This window comes from Callorhinus ursinus, unplaced genomic scaffold (genome assembly GCF_003265705.2).
Source record: "Callorhinus ursinus isolate GAN/ISIS: 27379988/994484 unplaced genomic scaffold, GSC_fseal_2.0 scaffold55, whole genome shotgun sequence".
Taxonomy (NCBI): Eukaryota; Metazoa; Chordata; class Mammalia; order Carnivora; family Otariidae; genus Callorhinus; species Callorhinus ursinus.
Window position 1 is genome coordinate 2,930,773 of NW_027397117.1, and position 18,783 is coordinate 2,949,555.

Here is an 18,783-nt window from a genome sequence, read left to right on the forward strand (position 1 = left end):
ATTATGCTCACTGGTTCCAGCCTAGAACCCTGGGTGTTCATCTCCCACACTGGTATCTGCGAAAACCTGTTTGAAGACAAGCCTCGAGGCGGAAGTGCCTGAACTATGCTGGAGTTCCTCTCTTTTCCCTCCTTCTTGGGTTGTGTCAAAAGCCCTGTTGAGAGAGAAGACAGGAGGACCAGGATCAGGGTCATCTTTCCATCAAAGGCACTTTGGAGCTGTGCTCCTTTGTAAAGCCATAGAGGCCCAAGAACCAGTCCTAAGGAGTAAGGGAAACCTATAGGGGGTTGTGAAGGACTCCCTGTGCCTTTGCAAGCAGGGACAGTGAACCTTCTGGAATTCTTTGAGAGCTCCAAAAATGGAAGGTGCAATGAGGGCTTCAAAACATCTCTCCTGGTCATCTCTCCACTGCTCTTGGCGGTGGCCCTCCCCGGCCTAAGGCACGAAGGTCGCAACCGAAAAGAAGATGAAAAAGTCGCTGCAGTCGATCAACTCCAGGCTCCAACTCACTATGGAAAGTGGAACGTACACGCTGGGGTACGAGCCGACTCTGAAAATGATCTTACATGGCAAAACAGAACTAGTCACCCTCGCCAACAACTGCCCAGTCTTGAGGAAATCTGAAATTGACTACTACGCCACGTTGGCCAAAACTGGTGTCCATCACAACAGTGGCAATAACATTGAATTGGGCACAGCTCGTGGGAAATACTACAGAGTATGCACACTGGCCACCACTGACCCAGGTGATTCTGATATCATTAGAATCCTGCCAGAACAGACTGGTGAAAAGCAAGTCACAAAATATTTCTCTTTAGGGCGCCTGGGTGGCTCAGTTGGTTAAGCGACTGCCTTCAGCTCAGGTCATGATCCTGGAGTCCCGGGATCATTTCCGGCATGGGGCTCCCTGCTCAGCGGGGAGTCTGCTTCTCCGTCTGAACCTTCCCCCTCTCATGTGCTCTCTCTCTCTCTCATTCTCGCTCTCTCAAATAAATAAATAAAATCTAAAAAAAAAATATTTCTTTAATAAAACTGGCCAGAGCTTATTTTAAAAAAAGAAGAAGAAGAATACGGTCTGGGAGGGCTAGTCAGAGGCAGAGAGAGCCCAGTGTGGCCCCCAACTACGAGGAACCACCCCCCACACCAAGAAGCTTGTTAAAATGCAGATTCCTGGGCCATGTCCCTAAGGGTTTTTTTTCTTGTTTTGTTTTGTTTTTATGTCCCTAAGGTTTTATCTCCATAGTTTGGCAGTCCAGCTTGGGCACACGTATTTTATTTTCATTATATTTATCTTTTTTTTTAATAATTTTTAAGATTTTATTTATTTATTTGAGAGAGAGAGAGAGAGAGAAACAGTATGAGAGGGGAAAGGGTAAGAGGGAGAAGCAGGCTCCCTGCTGAGCCGGCAGCCCGATGTGGGACTCGATCCCAGGACTCTGGGATCATGACCCGAGCCGAAGGCAGATGCTCAACGAGCCTCACCTTCCAGAGTTAAGTGTAACGTTAGGTTGTTTATTTGAGATTTTTCTTGCTTCTGATAAGAAGCAATCTGAAAAGATTCATGGAATGACTTTGTTGATATTTTAGAATTCGCTGAGACTTGTTTTTATTTATTTATTTGCGAGAGCGAGAATGAGAGAGAGAGAGAGCACATGAGAGGGGGGAGGGTCGGAGGGAGAAGCAGACTCCCCGCTGAGCAGGGAGCCTGATGCGGGACTTGATCCCGGGACTCCAGGATCATGACCTGAGCCGGAGGCAGTCGCTTAACCAACTGAGCCACCCAGGCGCCCTCATTATATTTATCTTAATATACAATACTTCCACGTGCTGGAAAATTAAAAGGATGCGATGATGTTAGTACTTCTGAAGCTGGGCAATGGGTACACAGGGGCTCATGATACTGTTCTCCCTACTTTCATTATACTCTGAAACTTTCTATAATAGAACATTTTTTCAAAGGTATGCAGTGGGGGCGCCTGGGTGGCTCAGTCGTTTAGCGTCTGCCTTCGGCTCAGGTCATGATTCCAGGGTCCTGGGATCGAGCCCCGTGTCAGGCTCCCCGTGTCAGGCTCCCCGTGTCAGGCTCCCCGTGTCAGGCTCCCCGCTCGGTGGAGAGCCGGCTTCTCCCTCCCCCACTCCCCCTGCTTGTGTTCCCTCTCTCGCTGTCTCTCTCTGTCAAATAAATAAAATCTTTAAAAAAAAAATAAAGGTATGCAGTGAAGTTCAAAGGTTAAAACAATAAAACAAGCCCTTCCCTTTTTCCCTCCCTAGTCCTTCAGTCAACCTGTGCCTCACTGCCTCACCTTCCAGAGTTAAGTGTAACGTTAGGTTGTTTATTTGAGATTTTTCTTGCTTCTGATAGTAGGCCTGTATTGCTATAAACTTCCCTCTTAGAACCACTTTTGTTGCATCCCAAAGATTTTGGACCGTTGTGTTTTCATTTTCATTTGTCTCCATGTATTTTTTTTTTCAGATTTTATTTATTTGACAGAGAGAGACACAGCGAGAGAGGGAACACAAGCAGGGGCAGTGGGAGAGGGAGAAGCAGGCTTCCCACGGAGCAGGGAGCCCGATGTGGGGCTCGATCCCAGGACCCTGGGACCATGACCTGAGCCGAAGGCAGACAGCTAATGACTGAGCCACCCAGGCGCCCCTCCATGTATTTTTTTTTATTTCCTCTTCGATTTCTTGGCTGACCCATTCACTGTTTTGTAGCATATTATTTAAACTCCATGTATTTATGCTCTTCCCAGATTTTTTCTTATGATTGATGTCTGGTTTCCTAGCATTGTGGTCAGAAAAGATCCATGGAATGACTTTGTTGATATTTTAGAATTCGTTGAGACTTGTTTTGTGGCCTCATATGTGATCTCTTCTGGAGAATGTTTCATGTGCACTAGAAAAGAAGGTATATTCTGCTGCTTTAAGGTGGAATGTTCTGAATATATGTGTTAAATCCAACGGGTCCAGTGTGTCATTCAAAGCCACTGTTTCCTTGTTGATTTTCTGTTTGAATGATCTGTCCATTGAGGTAAGTGGGGTGTTAATGTCCCACAAGAGTACTGTCTTATAGATCAGGAGTCTGACGACTGGGCTACGGTCAGAGTACATTCCTTCCTAGAGGCTCTAAAGGAGAATCTGTTTCCTTTCTTTTTCCAGCTTCTGGGGGCTGCCCCCTTTCCTTGGTTCACGGCTCCTTCCTCCATCTACAAACCCAGCAACGTCAGGTTGAGCCCTCCGCACGCCGGCGCCTCCGATTCCTTCTTCTGCCTCATTCTTCCACGTTTAAGGAGGTTATAGCCCTGTGATTACATTGAGCCCACCCAGATAATCCAGGATAATCTCCCTATTTTAAAGCCAGTTTAATGCCACCTACTACTTTAAGTCCCCTTTGGCATGCGTCCCTGCAAAATTCTTACGTTGAAATCCTTCACCTCTTCACCACCTACACCATGGGGTTGGAAGGCGGGGTCTTTGGGAGGTGCTTAGGTCAGGAGGGTGGAGCCCTCCTGAATGGTATTTGTGCTTTTTTTTTTTTTTAAGATTTTATTTATTTATTTGAGAGAGAGAGAGAGAGCGGACAGAGAACACGAGCAGGGGAGTGGCAGAGGGTGAGGGAGAAGCATGCCCTCCCACTGAGCCAGGAGCCCAATGAGGGGCTCTATCTCAGGACCCTGAGATCAAGCCGCTGAACCGACTGAGCCACCCAGGCGCCCCTTTGTTTTTTGCTGAGGGGGTGGGGGATGTATTTTTTAAAAGATGATCTTATGTGTAGCCCAGTTTGGCAGTCAGATTGGGCCCCGGCTCAGAAAGAATATCCAAGTTTGAGTAGGGGGCTCTGACCTGGTTTCGTTATTTATTTAAATATTCTCCTTACATAAAAAAACCAGCAAACAAAAATATCTTTTGAGATTTGTAACCTAAGCATGTTCAGCCGGGCCTGCCTTCTCCCCACAGCCACAGGAAGGAAACATCTCCTATACTCCACACACAGTCCACAGAGGGCTCAGCAACTATGTATGGAAGAAATGAGAGAAGAAGAAGGAAGGGAGGGAGGGAGCTCTCCTTACCATCTTCTTGACACTGGGTCTGCCCAGTTTTCCATCTGCCTCCCCGAGTGAGCCTGTTCTCTCTTCTTCTCCAGCTTCTGTGGCTACTTCCACTCACCTGTAGAAATAGGACACTTCCTCAGGCAGGGCAGTGGCATAAGGAATAATGGAGCTATTTCTGGAGCCCGCAAACAAACCCCAAATAGTATAGCAAAAGTTGTCCCTTATGCTCTAAACACTTAGAAAATGACAATGCCAGGGGCGCCTGGGTGGCTCAGTCATTAGGCGTCTGCCTTAGGCTCAGGTCATGATCCCACGGTCCTGGGATGGAGCCCCACATCGGGCTCCCTGTTCAGTGGGAAGCCTGTTTTTTCCCTCTCCCACTCCCCCTGCTTGTGTTCCCTCTCTTGCTGTGTCTCACTCTGTCAAATAAATAAATAAAATCTTTAAAAAATAAAAAGAAAATGACAAGGGTTATGGGAGCTGTGAGCCAGGGCCATGATTGAAGACCAAACTATATTATGTCTTATTATAAATCACAACACAGGGGTAACTGAAGAGAGATGCTGGCAGCTGTCTTTATAATAAAGCAGTGTGAAAATAAATAAAGGCAACATCATTAAAAATGGAGTTGGAAAGCCCTCAGTGCACAGCCACTCAGTCCCCAAACAGCAGGAAGCTTACTTCACAGAGCCACCAGGAAGTCTCCTTGCCCAGCCCAGCAGTGAATGTACTCAGCCACTGAAAACCTGTCACCACTCTAAACTCTTGTCAACAGCCCCTCCCAACTTCTTTCTTTCCTCCATAAAAGGAAGACCCTTTTCATTCTGTCCTAAGTGTATTAATCAGGATAGGCTAGCTGCTGTAACAAACAACCCCACTCATTCCATGCCTTTTAAAACAACATGAATTTATTTCTTGTTCATGGTCACAATACAATGCTGGGGTCAGGGAGGACCCACTCCACAGAGTCGTTCAGGGGCCCAGGTTCCCTTCATCTGCTGACTCATCCATCTACAGCCTCAACGGTCTCCAGTGAATCCTCTGCTCACATTTAGCAGGAAAGAGAAGAGAGAACACGGAGAACCACAGGACGGTTTCTAGAGGTAGTCCCAGACTCAACAGATGGCTTCTGCACACATTCCAGGACTCATCACATGATGTCACCTAGTTGCAAGAGAGCCTGGTAATTGTCTAACCTTGTAGGAGAAAGAGGAGAAGCATGGATGTTGGTGAGCAACAGTGACCTCTGCCACAGTGGACAAATTTGGGGTGTGGCACACCAAGAAATTCAAGTTTGCCCTGGGCTCCAGATCACAAAAGGCTTAGAGGTAGGGAGGGCAGAGGCCACCTTGTTAGGGTGACATACCCACCCGGGGACCAGAGACCAGTCATCATCACCAACAACATCATCAATTTCTCTTTGACTTTGGGTTTGTTGTGATGGTTGCTATTTCTCCTGCCTCTGGGCTCCCCAAACCACTGAAACTTGTCCAGGCCATCAAACCCACTGGCTGTATGGGGATGGTCTGTGTATACGACCCTGTCCCACCCTGACCATCATTTTACAACCTGTAAATGCCAAGGCACCAGAGGACTTAGCACTCATTTAAGATCTGATCAATCACTGGATCTGAAAGACGTGATAGCAAACGGGAAGAGGGACCTTTTAGTGGACAAGGGAAAAGTGATGATGCTGTCCAGCAAGCACCGGGGGGGTGGGTTGCTGAATCTTGCCACATCACCCTGGCCCCCGGATGTTTTGTCGCCAATGAGGAATGGGCCCCCCACCCTTGCTCCCATCAGCTGATTCAGAATCAATACAGGAGGAGACAATGGTTGTGGGTTCCAGGGATCCTAAAAGTCTTTTTTTTTTTTTTAAAGATTTTATTTATTTATTTGAGAGAGAGAGAATGAGAGATAGAGAGTACAAGAGGGAAGAGGGTCAGAGGGAGAAGCAGACTCCCCGCTGAGCAGGGAGCCCGATGTGGGACTCGATCCCGGGACTCCAGGAGCATGACCTGAGCCGAAGGCAGCCGCCCAACCAACTGAGCCACCCAGGCGCCCTAGGGATCCTAAAAGTCTTGGAGAGACCAGCAAAGCAAGCATGTCTGAGGGGTCTGGTGGATTGCAGCTACCTCCACCCCACCCTTACTTCATGGACATGAAGTCTTTTTGGTAGCTAGTGCTTTGAATTCAAATTGTCTGGATGTGATGGAGGTGAACTGAAATCCTGGAAAGGCTACAGCCTCTGAACCCCAGGGTTTGGCCTTCTGGTGCTGGAGCTTTAATGATCTCCTCAGCCCGGGAGCAATTAGCCCCTGGGAGAATCACCCTCGGGTGTGAACTTACAAGGTGTTGTCATCCCAGAAAGTAATGGAATGATTTCTATTGGCAGCATGGTTGCACGGTGGAGGGGGTAAGTGGAGGCCATAGTAGGCTCATTAACTGTTGAGCACGAAGTATATGTGTTCATCATCATGTCAGCCAACAAATATGAAATGCCAACTGTGTGCTCACTTGCATGGGTATGCTAAGAATAGGAGGCGCAAATTAGGCTCCTGAGACTACAAAGTCCCTGCCCTCAAGGAACTTGCCTCTGGATGGCAAGGTCGGAGGCAGTGGGGGGTGACACCAAGAACAAGCTTGAACTCTGGACTCTGTCCCAGGGCTGAATTCTTACTTGCTTAACCTCAACAAACCTGTTTATCCATCTGCAATATGGAGAATCATTGTTACCTCACAAGAGCTGCTGTGAAATGAATGAGAAAATTATGTGATAAGAGGTTATTGTGAATACTTGCAACGTATCATGTGATAGTCTTACTGGTTTCATAAAAGTGCACATTCATTGTGGAAAATAGACAACAGAGGACTAAAACTTTATGCACCTTTTCCCAAGATATTAGCCTCTGAAACATGCCTTTACTGGAGTAGCTATAATTGGGAAAACATATCCATGCACAAGACACTACCCTGGGCTTCAAGTATCACAGAAAGATGGCAGACGAAGGAGCTGGTTTCCTGGATGCTCCTGAGAGGCTGGGTGCAGGCAGTGGGAAGAGCCCACTGCCCCTGGGAAAGTGGTCAGAATGAGTGTGGGGCTGAGGTGAAGAGAAGGAAGGGAGAAGTCCCTGGGATGTACCAGCAAGCCATTAGGATGAGAACTCCGTCTGAATCTCTCCATGTATTGTGTGGTTTAAAAACCTACAAGCCAAGCTCTATTCCTGACCCTCCTCTTAAAGCAGCCTCAGGTTCTGGGAGTTTGAAGGATGTGGTGCCCCAAACCACAGGCTGGTTAAAGACTCCCCTATCCCTGGGTCAGGTGTGGGAAAGGCCCCTTCTGAAGGGAGGTGTCCAGAACTTGCTCAGGGATCCTGAGGCCCTGGGGGCAATGGGGGAAGGTTCCAGGGAGGTGGAAGTTCTTTTATTCAGCTGACTGGCTCTCTGTTAGGCTGTTAAAATGTCGAAATCAAGCAGAAATGACCTCCTGTCCTCCAGATAATCCGAGCACACGGCAACACACTGTGGGGCAGAGACAGAGGAACATCAAGGCTTGTGAAAACAATGAGGGGCCATTAAATTAATCTGAGGTAATGCGAGGAAAGCAGTCTCCAAAGAGGAACTCCTGAGGGAGTTGAGGTCACGCCCTTGTGGCCAAGAACACGGGCTGGAGGATTTCTGGGGCCAAGCAGGGAATGGGATAGCCTGAGAGGGCCCCCGGCTGGTGAACTGCAGCTTTTCCTCCGCTGAGCACAAGGAAACACTCCCCTGTAGGAACAGGACACGCCCTCAGGCAAGGCAGTAGCGTATGAATATTCCAAATCAAGGCAGAAGAGCACAGTGCAGTGCCTCCCATGCTTTGGTATCTGAATCCCGAGAGCTAATAAAGAACACAGAGGCCCGGGCCTGCCGAAGCAGGAGGACCTGGGACTTGGTATTTGTACCCAGGTCCTGGGTGATTCTGACACCTGCCACAGGCTGGGAACCAAGAACACAAGCTCTGGACACAGACTCCCTGGATTTGAATCCCAGCTCAGCCACATGCCTCCTCGGCGACTTTGGCAATGCTTGTGATAGTTCTAAGAGTATGTATCTCAGAGCTGCCGGGAGGGTGGGCTGAGCTGTTACCTGCACAGCACGGAGAACGGTGTCTGGACTAGAAGTTGTACTCTGGGAGTGGTACCCATTATTCTCAGACCTGTTTCAGCTGTGGCAGAAAGGTGCCACCAGAGGAAGACAAAAAATTTAAAGGGAAGGGATTTGAGGTTAAAACAGGATTATTTGATATTTAACTGAGATTTTTACAAAAGCAAACAGAAAATCCTACTCAATTAGCTAGCCTACACTGCCAGTCGGTGAGCAGTGTGAGACGTTTGAGCCAGAAGCTGAGTGCCCGTGTTGCAAAGAGAGCATCCACAACAAGAGGAGGGAAAGCTCTATCAGTTTATTAGAGAAAGCTGGGGTGCTCAGCCCCCCACCCCCACCCCATGGCTTCCTTCCTAACCTGTCAACTTGATCCTGGGGCGTGATGGAGGAATGATCAAGGTGTGAATGGCTTCCACCATACGGGTGCCCTGGCTGCAGCTATTCTGTGGGATACTTGGAAGAACTTAAAGGTGAGACTAGAGAGGCAATAATCAGGCTCCAGAAATCGGTTAATATGCAGGGCTGTTTCCACATATCCAGAACTTCTAGAAGAACTCTCAGACATACCTGGCTGAACCCTGCGAACTCACAATACTCACTGTATTTCATTTCTGATTAAGGACAGCTTGGCTTAGGTTAGTGAACTTGAAGCTGCAGGCAAAAAAATCAAGTGTGGTTAACAAGGTAAATGTTAGATGTGGGCCAAGAGGACTCCTTCTGGGGGAACTGTCCTGGCCTCCTCTGGCTATGTCCCTCTCCATGAGGCACTGGATTTGCAGGACCAGGGAAATGGGGACACCCAGCGCTTGTGTCCCCCCTCTCACCCACAAGTTCAGGTACCCATCTTAGACCTTAGAATCCCGGTCCAAAATGACCCATGCCTGCCTCCGAGGCCTACAGGAGGAGCCTTTCCCCTGAGGCCATTTTTACAAAGACGGTGCTGCCCCATGGTGCACACCCTAAGGCCCAAGTGCTGGGTGGCCAAGAAGTGGTGGTTTGCAGTATGATGACACTTCGGAGGTGTGTGCTGGTGTTTCCCTTGTAATATGGGAAAGAACCAGGTGGGAAGAGAAGAGGCCTAGACCACAGGATGGCCAGCTATGACACCACATTGTGGCACAGACCTGACTCTGAGAATTCTCAATTCAAACTTGGTCTTCCAGAATGTTATGTCACGGTTAGGAGGATGGAACGTATGTGGGCTCAGCTTGATTTTTTTAAATTTTGAAATATTAAGACATGGCGCATGGGTCTCCATTTGCATTCCTGCCTCTGGCTTTTACAAATGTTGGGGATGTGCCTGATGGCTAAAGGTATGTACCAGATAGGTCTCAACTGAAATATTGGAGTGTGCTGTTTATTATGTGCCTTGGGCAATTTACTTGAACTCTCTAATAATACTGATGTTAAGGCCTTTCAGTTGCAAGTTCAGAATATCCCAATTCAAACAGACTTCATCATAAATAGGAATTTATTGGCTCTTATAACTGACAAGTCCAGTGGCAAACACCTCAGGTGTGTCTGGATCCGGCAGCCTCACCAGCATCCTCAGCACGTGGTCTCTGCTTCCCTGTGTTAGCTTCCTTCTTGAGCAGGACTACCCGTTGTAATAAGCCTACATCCTACTTACTAAGCAATCCCCACAGAAAATTAGAGCTATCACTTTTCTAAAGATCTGGCAAAGTCCAGGGACCTGATGATTGGTTATATGCCCACCATGAAGGGTCTCAGTCTCTCTCCTTGAAGTCATGTGGATTGTGGATTAAGAGTCAGGGAAGTGTAGTTCACCAAATAAAAATTAAGATGCAGTTGCTAGGAGAACAGCTGAGGCAAAAACAATAGTGGGTTGGTGGGGATTAAATGCTTAGCACTCAAGTTAGCTGCTACTAATGTGATCGAGAAAACACAGATGGACTCAAATCGGGTGTGCATGTGGAAAATGGAAACCACGCTCATTTTCCAAGCGCCCTGAAATGGAGACTTGGAAATGCCCTGACAAGCTCAGAAGACACACTGGAATTGCGTGTAGGAATCATGCCTTTGGTTGCTATCACCAATCCTGCAGTGCCAACCCGTGCCCATCAGCACACTTCTGCCTGAAGAGCTGGGTGTGAAACCACGCCATGCTCGCCAAGAAGACGCCTCTGGAATTGTGTAGAGAAGTACATGAACCCCCAAATTATTACGTTTCCAGATCTGTGGCCAATCTGGGGCAATGTTCAGTCCATCTAACACTGAGATAACCTACTATCACTGATGACTCATCACGACAGTATGTGTTTCCTACTCACCACCTGTCATCTCCAATTACAGGACAATCTTGAATAGGAGGTTACTTTGATGGAAATTGACCAAGACTATCAATAGGGCTTTAAATGTGCACTTTTGTGGTTTAAGTATTGTGTTCTATTTTTGATGACTGATGAAAATAGGCTATATACCACCATTGAAAATATATTCCCGGCTTTTTATTTTGGAAAACTGCAAACTCACAGAAGTTGAGATAGCAATACTAAAATGTTAATGCTGCCTTCACAACACACAGAGTTTTAATCAAAAACACGCGGCGGCCTCTGCGCTAGGTTAATATCCAGATACCTTCTCCATGCTGACAAGTGAAGCAGCCTCGACATTAGTGAGAGGAGCGAGCGGTGTCCTCAGGAAGTCTGTGACGACTTTTTTGTAGGGCTTCACTCGTCTCATTAGACACTCACGGCCCTATAAGGCCCTCAGAACAGGATTTATTCCCATTTTACAGAGGAGGAAACAAACTCAGACGCCCAGTGATCTATCTGCTCAAGGTCTCAAGTCAGTTAAGTGACCCAGCCAAACCTGAAGCCAAAGACTTCTGACTTCAGTAACTCAACATACTACGGTCACTTGCCTCCCGGATACACAGTGAGAGGAAAGCCAGAGCCAAACAGATATGCAAAGAAGTGTTTTAGCCTCATTCTTCTGACAACCTGAAAGCAACTGTTCACCGGGACCCATGTGCATAGCGTTATTAACCAGAAGTCTGTTATCAAGAGCATAAAACCACGACGGAAATTTGAGTGGGACGATGCACACAGAGGGTACCAAAATGTCTGCTACCTGCCCCCCCGATTTGACTTCAGTATTTATTGAGTGCTTACTCTGTCCCTGGTATTGTGCTTGGGAATACAGAGCAAATAAGACAAAGATTCTGCCCTTGTGGAACTCACATTTCTGTAGCTTAATGAACAATCCAGAAGCTGCCAATGAGAGATTGGTGAGCGGCATCTGGCCCACATTAGTGTTCTGTTTGGTCCACCCAGTGTTTAATTTTTGTTTTTATAATAAATCACCAACTTCTAGCTTCTCTCAAACAAGCAACTTCTGCTGGATTCCTGAATAACAAGTAGCAGCCACCCCTACCCCTCACCCCGGACACCTGCCCTCTAGAGGTCACTTCAGTTTCCCATTTTCCACCGTCTTACACCCAGGCCACTGTGGCCCCATGCACACATTTGCATTTTCCCCTTGACATCCATAAGCGTTTCAGCCGAAAGCCCTGGAGCAAACATGTATCCAAACAAGATGATTTCAGATAGCATTAGGTAACTACAAAATAAATAAAGTAAGCTAATGTGACAGGTGTGGTATGATTGGTGGAAAGGGCTACTTCAGACTGGGTGGTCAGGGAGGGTCTCTTTGAAGTGTAATTGAAAGGGAGACCTGAATAAACGACAAGCACGACAAGTCGGCCAACAGAAAAGAAAACGGCTTCCAAGCAGAGGGAAAGGCACAGCACAGCTTCTGCCTGAGGCAGGACAGAACTTGGCTTGGTCAAATCTGTAACAGCAAGGCTGGGGTGGTTGGGAGAGTGGTAACGAGATCACAGAGGAAGGAAGAAGCCAGATTACACAGGACCTTGTGGGCCATGATGAGAATTTTGGATTTTATTCCAAGTGCGATGGGAAGCCTCTGGAAGGTTTTTGCTTGGGAACAATGTGATCTGGTTTACATTTTCAAAAATCCCTCTGCTATGTGGAGAGCGACTTAACGAGGCGAGAGAGGAAGCAGGGGGATCAGCGAGGAAGCTACCTTATCACAGTCCAGTAGGTGACAGTGGCTCGGACCAGGATGGTAACAGAAAAGATGGAGAGAAGCAGATTCAGGATATAACCTGGAGTCTAACCAAATGAATTTTCTGATGGAGTGGATGGCAGGAGTAGGAGCAGGCCGGAGGGATTAATGAAAAAGGGAATCATTAGGGGTAACTTCAAGGTTGTGCCTTGTTCAAACACTTAGGAGTTGGGGATGTTTAGGGGAGGCCCCGATTTTAGGGAGAGAGACAGCAAGAATGTGATTTCAGAGGAATACATTTTGCCAAGATTCAAGTCTCCCTGGATCCTCACTTCCCTTCTCCCACATCAAAGCAGTCTCAAATCCAAAACATTTGAACTTCGAAATGCCATCTCTTACCAACTCCACCCCTTCAACTTCATATCCATTGCCCGCGTCCTGATTCAATCCTCTCCCTTGCCTTGACTTTTACAGCAGCCGTCTATGGCTATGAATTACCTAGCAAAAAGCACTTAACAGCCATATGTCCCTCTCGCCCACTACCCATCTTTGATTGGCAGCGATCATGTCTTGTTCATATTTATCTCCAGTGCCTAGTGCTGCGCTGGGCACAGAGCAGGCACTGAAATATCTGACCAACTGAAAAGAGATCGTCTCAAAGAGGATATAACCTTGAGGACAGGAGTCCAATCTTGGAATGCTATGACTCCTCTACCCAACTGAAAGCAGAGCCAGATACAACATGTATGATCAAGTTCCAGAAACTTCGCCTTCCCAAGGGACGTGTTTCTTTCCTTTTCATTTAGTTTCAAACTACACTGAGTCCCACTTTTACCCGGTAGTTAGTCAATAAGTGAGATTGGCTGACAGACAACATATATTACTACTCTTTTCCACTTTTCTTCCAAATCTAGGGACTTTATACGTGCATACCTTCACAATACCTTTGTAATAAAGAGATTAAGAGAAAATCATTCTCCATTTTACAAATAAAAAAACTGAGGCACAGAATGGAATCCCTTAATTCCTTTTCGATGGAGTTAGGAGCTTCACCTGGATTAAAACTAGCCCTTCCCTGACACCCCACCACAGTTCTGTCACCGGATGGTATCCCAGGCTCCCAACCCTGCCAAGACTGCTGGTTAGTACTCAGGTGTCCCCTAGGTTTTGCCTCCACAATTACAAACTCCGTTGGGTACAGGGTGTGTTGCCACAAGGTCAAGGCCATGTCCTCTCTCTCTTCAATTTACTCTTTCCCTCCGTGCCTGGTGAAGACAGATTCCATCCCTTGGGCCCAGGAGAAAGAGAAGCACCTTGGTTATTAGACTGGGAGGTCAAGTAAGGCCAGGAGTCACAACCGGCAAGAAGAGAGAGAGAGAGATCAAAGTAGGCAAGAACAGTTTCAATGGGGAAAAGGGAAAGAGGAGCCACCACTGAGAAAATCAGAATACTCCTTTCAAAAGGATTCCAGCTGGGGAGTACCTGGGAAGAAAAGTGGCAGCCGTGGTGGCAGCAGCATGCCAGACCCTTCCTGCCAGACCCTCCCAGAGTCATTTCTTCAAGGCACCCAGGCTTCTCAGCGCCTCCTGGGCCTGGGTCAGCTGCTGCTGCAGCCTCTGCCGGGTGCTCTCGTTGGAGGCCCGCTTCAGGAGGCCCTGCATTTCCTCCACCACTGCCCGGTGGCCAGGGGTGTTGTGGAAAAGCCGCACTGCCCGGTCCCCACAGGAGGCCAGAAGCCGACCGGTGATGTCAAAGGACAAGTCAGCGATACACTCCCCATGGACCTGCTCAAAGCACTCTTCCTTCTCACCCCGCCGGGTGTTGTAGAGATGAATACTGCTGCCACTGGCCAAGGCCAAGGCCTGGGCGTCAGGGGAGAGCGCCAGGCGGCACGGCATGGTGCTCGCCTCTTCAAAGCAGCCTGTCCTCAGCACGTAGGGATCCTGCTGCTTCTTGTATTCCACATCTGTGTCCCACAGTTTCCACGTACCATCCTTGGAGACCGAGGCCATCCTGCAGCATGGAAAATCACGGCTCTAGCCTCAACACACCCTGGGCGGGGAGGGCACTGGGACGGCGTGAGGGGCTCCAGCTAGGAAGCCAACTGCACTGCCGGGCCTTCCTGCCGAAGGCCAGGCACTCTACCCACTTCAGAGCTGCTACAGAGATAGGCAAAAGGGCCTTGGTTGCCAAAAGGGGCTGAGAGCCACCATAAGCCATCAGAGAGGATGCACTCACCTGCGGGAGTCATTGGAGAAAGCGAAGAAGTGGACGGCTGCAGAGTGCCCCTTCAGTTCGAAGGCTCGCACAACCTCCTGGAAGTCGCTTTTTTTCCCAAAGCAGACTTCCCAAACTTTTACATCTGGGGTGAAGCCACACGAGGCCACAAACCTGCCACACAACCAGGTTCCTTTTCAACTTAATTTTAAGGGCATCTCATTTCCGCCAACCCACTAAACCTCATTCCTGAGAAAGTTAATAATCGTACGTGTAAATAACGCTGTGCCTTTTAAAACCACTCTTATACAGAGGACCTCAGTTCATCCTCATGACAATGCTATGAGATACATAATACGCCCACCCCAGCCGTTTAAAAACTATAGATGAAGAGAGACTAAGGACTTGGATCTAGGCGTCCTGATTCCACATTGTATGCTCTTTCCACTATTTGAAGCTGGCTCTCTGCTCTGTCCCTGGTCACAACTTCTGCCCATCCCAGATGCCAAGCCCCTCCTTCCTCACCTGCTACAGGGGGAGATAGCAGCATGGGTATTGTTCATCTGGTTGGTGTTGATGGTAGACAGCACACGACCTTTCAGATTCCAGATGAGGATAGTCGTGTCACTGGAAGCAGTCATGATGAACTTCCCTGAGAGGGGAGGGGAGGGTGACATGAACTGAGGTCAATAATCTGACCAAATGTCATTCTCTAAGGAGACACTTACAATGGCCTCTGCTGCCTCAAATAACCATGCTCCCCTCCTAAGCCGAGGGTCCCCACAGATAAGGATTTTGCTCAAGACTGCGGCTCTTACCTGCCTCCCTTGGGGACCTGCTATGGCTCTGGGACTCCAGGGGAGCCCAGAGCCAGAGCCCCTTTGTCACACTAGGGCTAGCATAACTCTCAGGCAGCATTAACTCATTCAGCAAATAACTGGTGCTACTTCTTCTAGTCTTAGGGTAAGCTCCACCCTCTGAATGCCTCTTACCTGTGTCCGCAATGCCAATGTTGATGATGGGTGCCTTGTGCTTTTTAGGAAAGTCCTCTGGGTTGGCTGTGAAGGTATAGCCCCCATCCTCTCGCTTGGTCATCTTGAAGACACGAAGGGTGTCTCCATTGGCCAGCCAGACGATGAAGGCTCTAGAGACAGGTAGCAGACAAGGCACTCGTTCGTTTGAAAGCCTAAGCGTGCCAGTTCCTATGCTAGGCTCTGAGGAAAATCATGGTCTTCCTTCATGCCCCAGTCCAGCCCTGCAACTTAACCCCTTGGTTCAAAACCTCTTAATACACTTCAGAAGATATGACTCTCATAGCTTTGGCTCCTCCTCTGTCTCTATAGAGTTTAGAAAACCATTATAATAGCTTCCAAGATGAATCTGGAGCCAGACTTTGTTTGGTACTTCCCAAGTAGGAACACATCTTCCCCTCTCTGCTTCCCTGCTGTGCAAAATGCAGAGACCTCCAGGGAGCCCCCAGGCAGTGCTCAAGCTGTCCAGATAGTCTTTCTGCCACCCCCACGGAGATCCAGGAACCCCCCCCCCTCGCTATTCCAAGTCAGGTATGGGAAGGACATAAGCCTGGGGCTGGGCTTCTGCAGGCAAAGCTGAGTCCCACCTGCAGTCAGGGCTGAAGCGCACCAGGGTGGCATGGTCCAGCTCCACATTGGCTCTCATGCTGCGATGTTCCCGCTGCAGGAAGTCCTTGGTACTCCAGATGCGGACGGTGCGATCATCTGCACAGGTGGCCAGGTACTTGCCATTGCTGCTAAAGTCCATGCAAGATATGTTCCCACTGTGGCTCTAAGGGAAGGGTTGCAGGAAGTGTGAACAGGGACCCCTTGGGCCGATGGGGTCTGTTGCCTGGATTAACGGCAAGCTGCTGATGGGGTGTGATGAGGAGGGTTAGGAAGAGGCATCCCCACTGATTCTGGTCAGAGGCAGAAGAGTCTGTCATGTGCACAGAATACTAACAAGGAAAGTCTGCGGGGGTCTGGGGGGTGAGTCTCTGTATATGTGTGCTGAGTATGGGTACCCATGTACCTTCAGTGCCCCAGCCAGGAGGCGGTGAGTGAAGTTGTGCTGTTGAGGCTTCTCCTTGCGATTTCGTTGATGCTGTTTCTGCTTCTTGGATCTCAAGGACTTGTCAAGTGGCAATCCATTTGCTTTTTGGCCTATGAGGAGGGGCCGTGTCATCTACCCATTCACTCACTAAGCATTTCTGACCATCTATGATTGGCCAGGCATTGAGCAGAGCAGCAAGAGAGGACCAGATAGGGTCCCAAGCTCGAGAAGAGACAGTGATGTGGGCAAAAACAGGGGCTTTGGAATCAGACTGGGTTTGGATTGTGTCTCTCTACCACTGAGTGATCTTGAGGAGACTGCTTGCTGTTAGTCCATACAGCACCTCAATGCAAACTAGAAAAGGCGTCGGCACAGCTCAGTGGGTACACAGCACAGCCAGCCAAGTGCAGGGTGTTGGCCAGACATCCCTAGGTAGGGAAGAACGTGCACAACCAATTCTGGTGGCCCTGGCCTTGGGCAAGTTACTTCATTGCTCTGGGCCTTGGTTTCCTTAAAGAGAAGCTATGATTACCCAACACAAGCATTAAAGGCTCAGAAGACTCCCAGAGAGAACTCAGGGATGAGAGGTAGGTAGTCAACACCTGTTGAGCACCAACCCTGTGCCAGGAATGGTGCCAGTCACTTTTGCATAAAATAGCTGTTTTCATTGAGAATCAGGCCAGGTGCAAAGCTGGCATGTGTTAGATTACTGCAGATGCCCCTCAAATCCTACAGGAAATAAACTCCTGAGGCCCATGTACAGAGACCACCACAATCTGCCCTCTCCAACCTTGTCCCGACAGCGCTCTCCAACCCCTCACATCAGAGTCCCATCAAATGCCCTTTGAGAACTGCCTGCTTTCATGCACGTTGCCTTTGCCAGCGGAGCTTCTTCCTCTCTCCTTGGCCAAACTGACACATCCATCCTTCAAGACCCCACGCCACGTGTTTCCTGCTCAGTGAAGATTTCCTTGACCCCCCCCCCCAAAAAAAGCAGGGCTGACCACTCCCGGCCTTGGGTTTCCGGTTGCTAGTACCGGCCTCCTCCCTGAAACCCATTACACTCTATTTTTCACTTACATTTTCGGATGTTCTTCTCCCTTACGCGACAGCGTGCTCCCTAAAGGAAAAATCCACCCCACCCCCCACCTATTGAGAACTAGGGGGAGTGCTTACAAATGCGTGTCCGTCTCCCCTCACCCCTCCCCGCTTTCCTAAAATAACGAGCAAGTAGCGCGCTCGAGAGTTTGCAAGCGCTCTCGCAGCAACCCCGGGGAGACGCGGAGGCTGAGCGGGACAGCTCCTTGGCCTCGGCCACCGAGAAAGCGGCAGCGCGGGACCCAGCTTGTAACTACGGGCGCGACCAGCACGGCGAGCCGGAACCTCGTCTCCGGAAGCGAAGTTCATTTCACAGAAGGAGAAACTGAGGCCCCGGGGGTCCGCGGCACCCCTGCCGGCCCAAACCGCACGTCGGACCACGGGGAGGCCGGGAGCGAGGTCCCCGCGGGTCGTCCCTACCCTCCCCGTGCCCGCTCCACTAACCGGTGGACCGGCTGCACGTCTCCTCCTCCGCGCGCAGCCACCCCCGCGCTACCGCCGCCGTCGCCATCAGGGCCAGCAGCCCGAGCAACAGCGACAGGCCCATCAGCTCCGGCATCTGCGGCAGCTCCATGTCGGCAGGGCGCTGCCACCTCAGCCTCCGACTACGCGGGCGCCGGCACGCCTCCGCGGGGCCGCGCACGCACGCGGGGCGGGGTCTGGCCGTTGGCGCGCCCCAAGGGGCGGGATCTGGCCGTTGGGCACCCTGGGGGCGGGGCCTGACCGTTGGGGCGTCCTGAGGGGCGGGGCTTGGCCGTTGGCGCGTCTCGCGGGGCGGGGCCTGATCGTTGGAGCGTTCCGAGGGGCGGAGCTCGGCTCTTCCTGTGTTTGGCTGCGAAGCTCGAGGACAAGGTCTGCAGCCTCTGCCGAGTTCTCCTCTTGAGTAATTTACTGATGATCGTTTATTAAAGGCGCTGTTCCAGCCAACTCCACAGTGGATCCTTTCGAGGAGGCAAGGCGGGGATGAGACCGTCTGGATGGACCAGTGTGTGCCAAGACCAAAGACAGAAGGAAAATCAGGAGGCGGTTGCTAGGATCCAAGAGGGAGGTGATAAGGGCCTAGACTTAGGGGTGGCCTGGAGAGTGGAGAGGAACTTGAAAAGATTTTTAACGAGATATTTTTATTTTGAAATTATAGATTCACAAGGGGTTTGGGAAA

General features: G+C 49.5%; 1 protein-coding gene and 1 pseudogene across 2 annotated transcripts; one reads left to right on the forward strand and one right to left on the reverse strand.

Moving 5' to 3' along the window:
• The first annotated feature begins 358 nt into the window (after nucleotides 1–358).
• LOC112817463 (large ribosomal subunit protein eL30 pseudogene) lies at nucleotides 359–844 on the forward strand (annotated as a pseudogene).
• A 9,800-nt stretch (nucleotides 845–10,644) lies between these two features.
• TBL2 (transducin beta like 2) lies at nucleotides 10,645–18,271 on the reverse strand. 2 transcript variants are annotated; one of them, XM_025864624.2, is made up of 7 exons: nucleotides 18,069–18,269; nucleotides 16,506–16,636; nucleotides 16,081–16,265; nucleotides 15,455–15,606; nucleotides 14,988–15,114; nucleotides 14,484–14,636; nucleotides 10,645–14,258 (listed from the first exon to the last, which is right to left on the reverse strand). In XM_025864624.2, the coding sequence occupies exons 1-7, from the start codon at nucleotides 18,196–18,198 to the stop codon at nucleotides 13,796–13,798; spliced, it is 1,341 nt and encodes a 446-aa protein (XP_025720409.1). In that variant the 5' UTR covers nucleotides 18,199–18,269; the 3' UTR covers nucleotides 10,645–13,795. The 2 variants fall into 2 exon arrangements, with proteins under 2 accessions (XP_025720409.1, XP_073740434.1); XM_073884333.1 differs by lacking the exon at nucleotides 14,484–14,636 and having other exon boundaries at nucleotides 18,069–18,271.
• Between the last annotated feature and the right edge of the window lie 512 nt (nucleotides 18,272–18,783).

Bases quoted from the DNA above. Each gene is read 5' to 3' on its own strand.
- TBL2 (XM_025864624.2), bottom strand. From the start codon at position 18,198: ATGGAGCTGCCGCAGATGCCGGAGCTGATGGGCCTGTCGCTGTTGCTC. The intron at 15,115-15,454 runs GTAAGAGGCATT...CTCCCCTCTCAG, and splicing joins CATTGGCATTGCGGACACAG to GGAAGTTCATCATGACTGCT. The intron at 14,259-14,483 runs GTGAGTGCATCC...TCCATGCTGCAG, and splicing joins TTCTCCAATGACTCCCGCAG to GATGGCCTCGGTCTCCAAGG.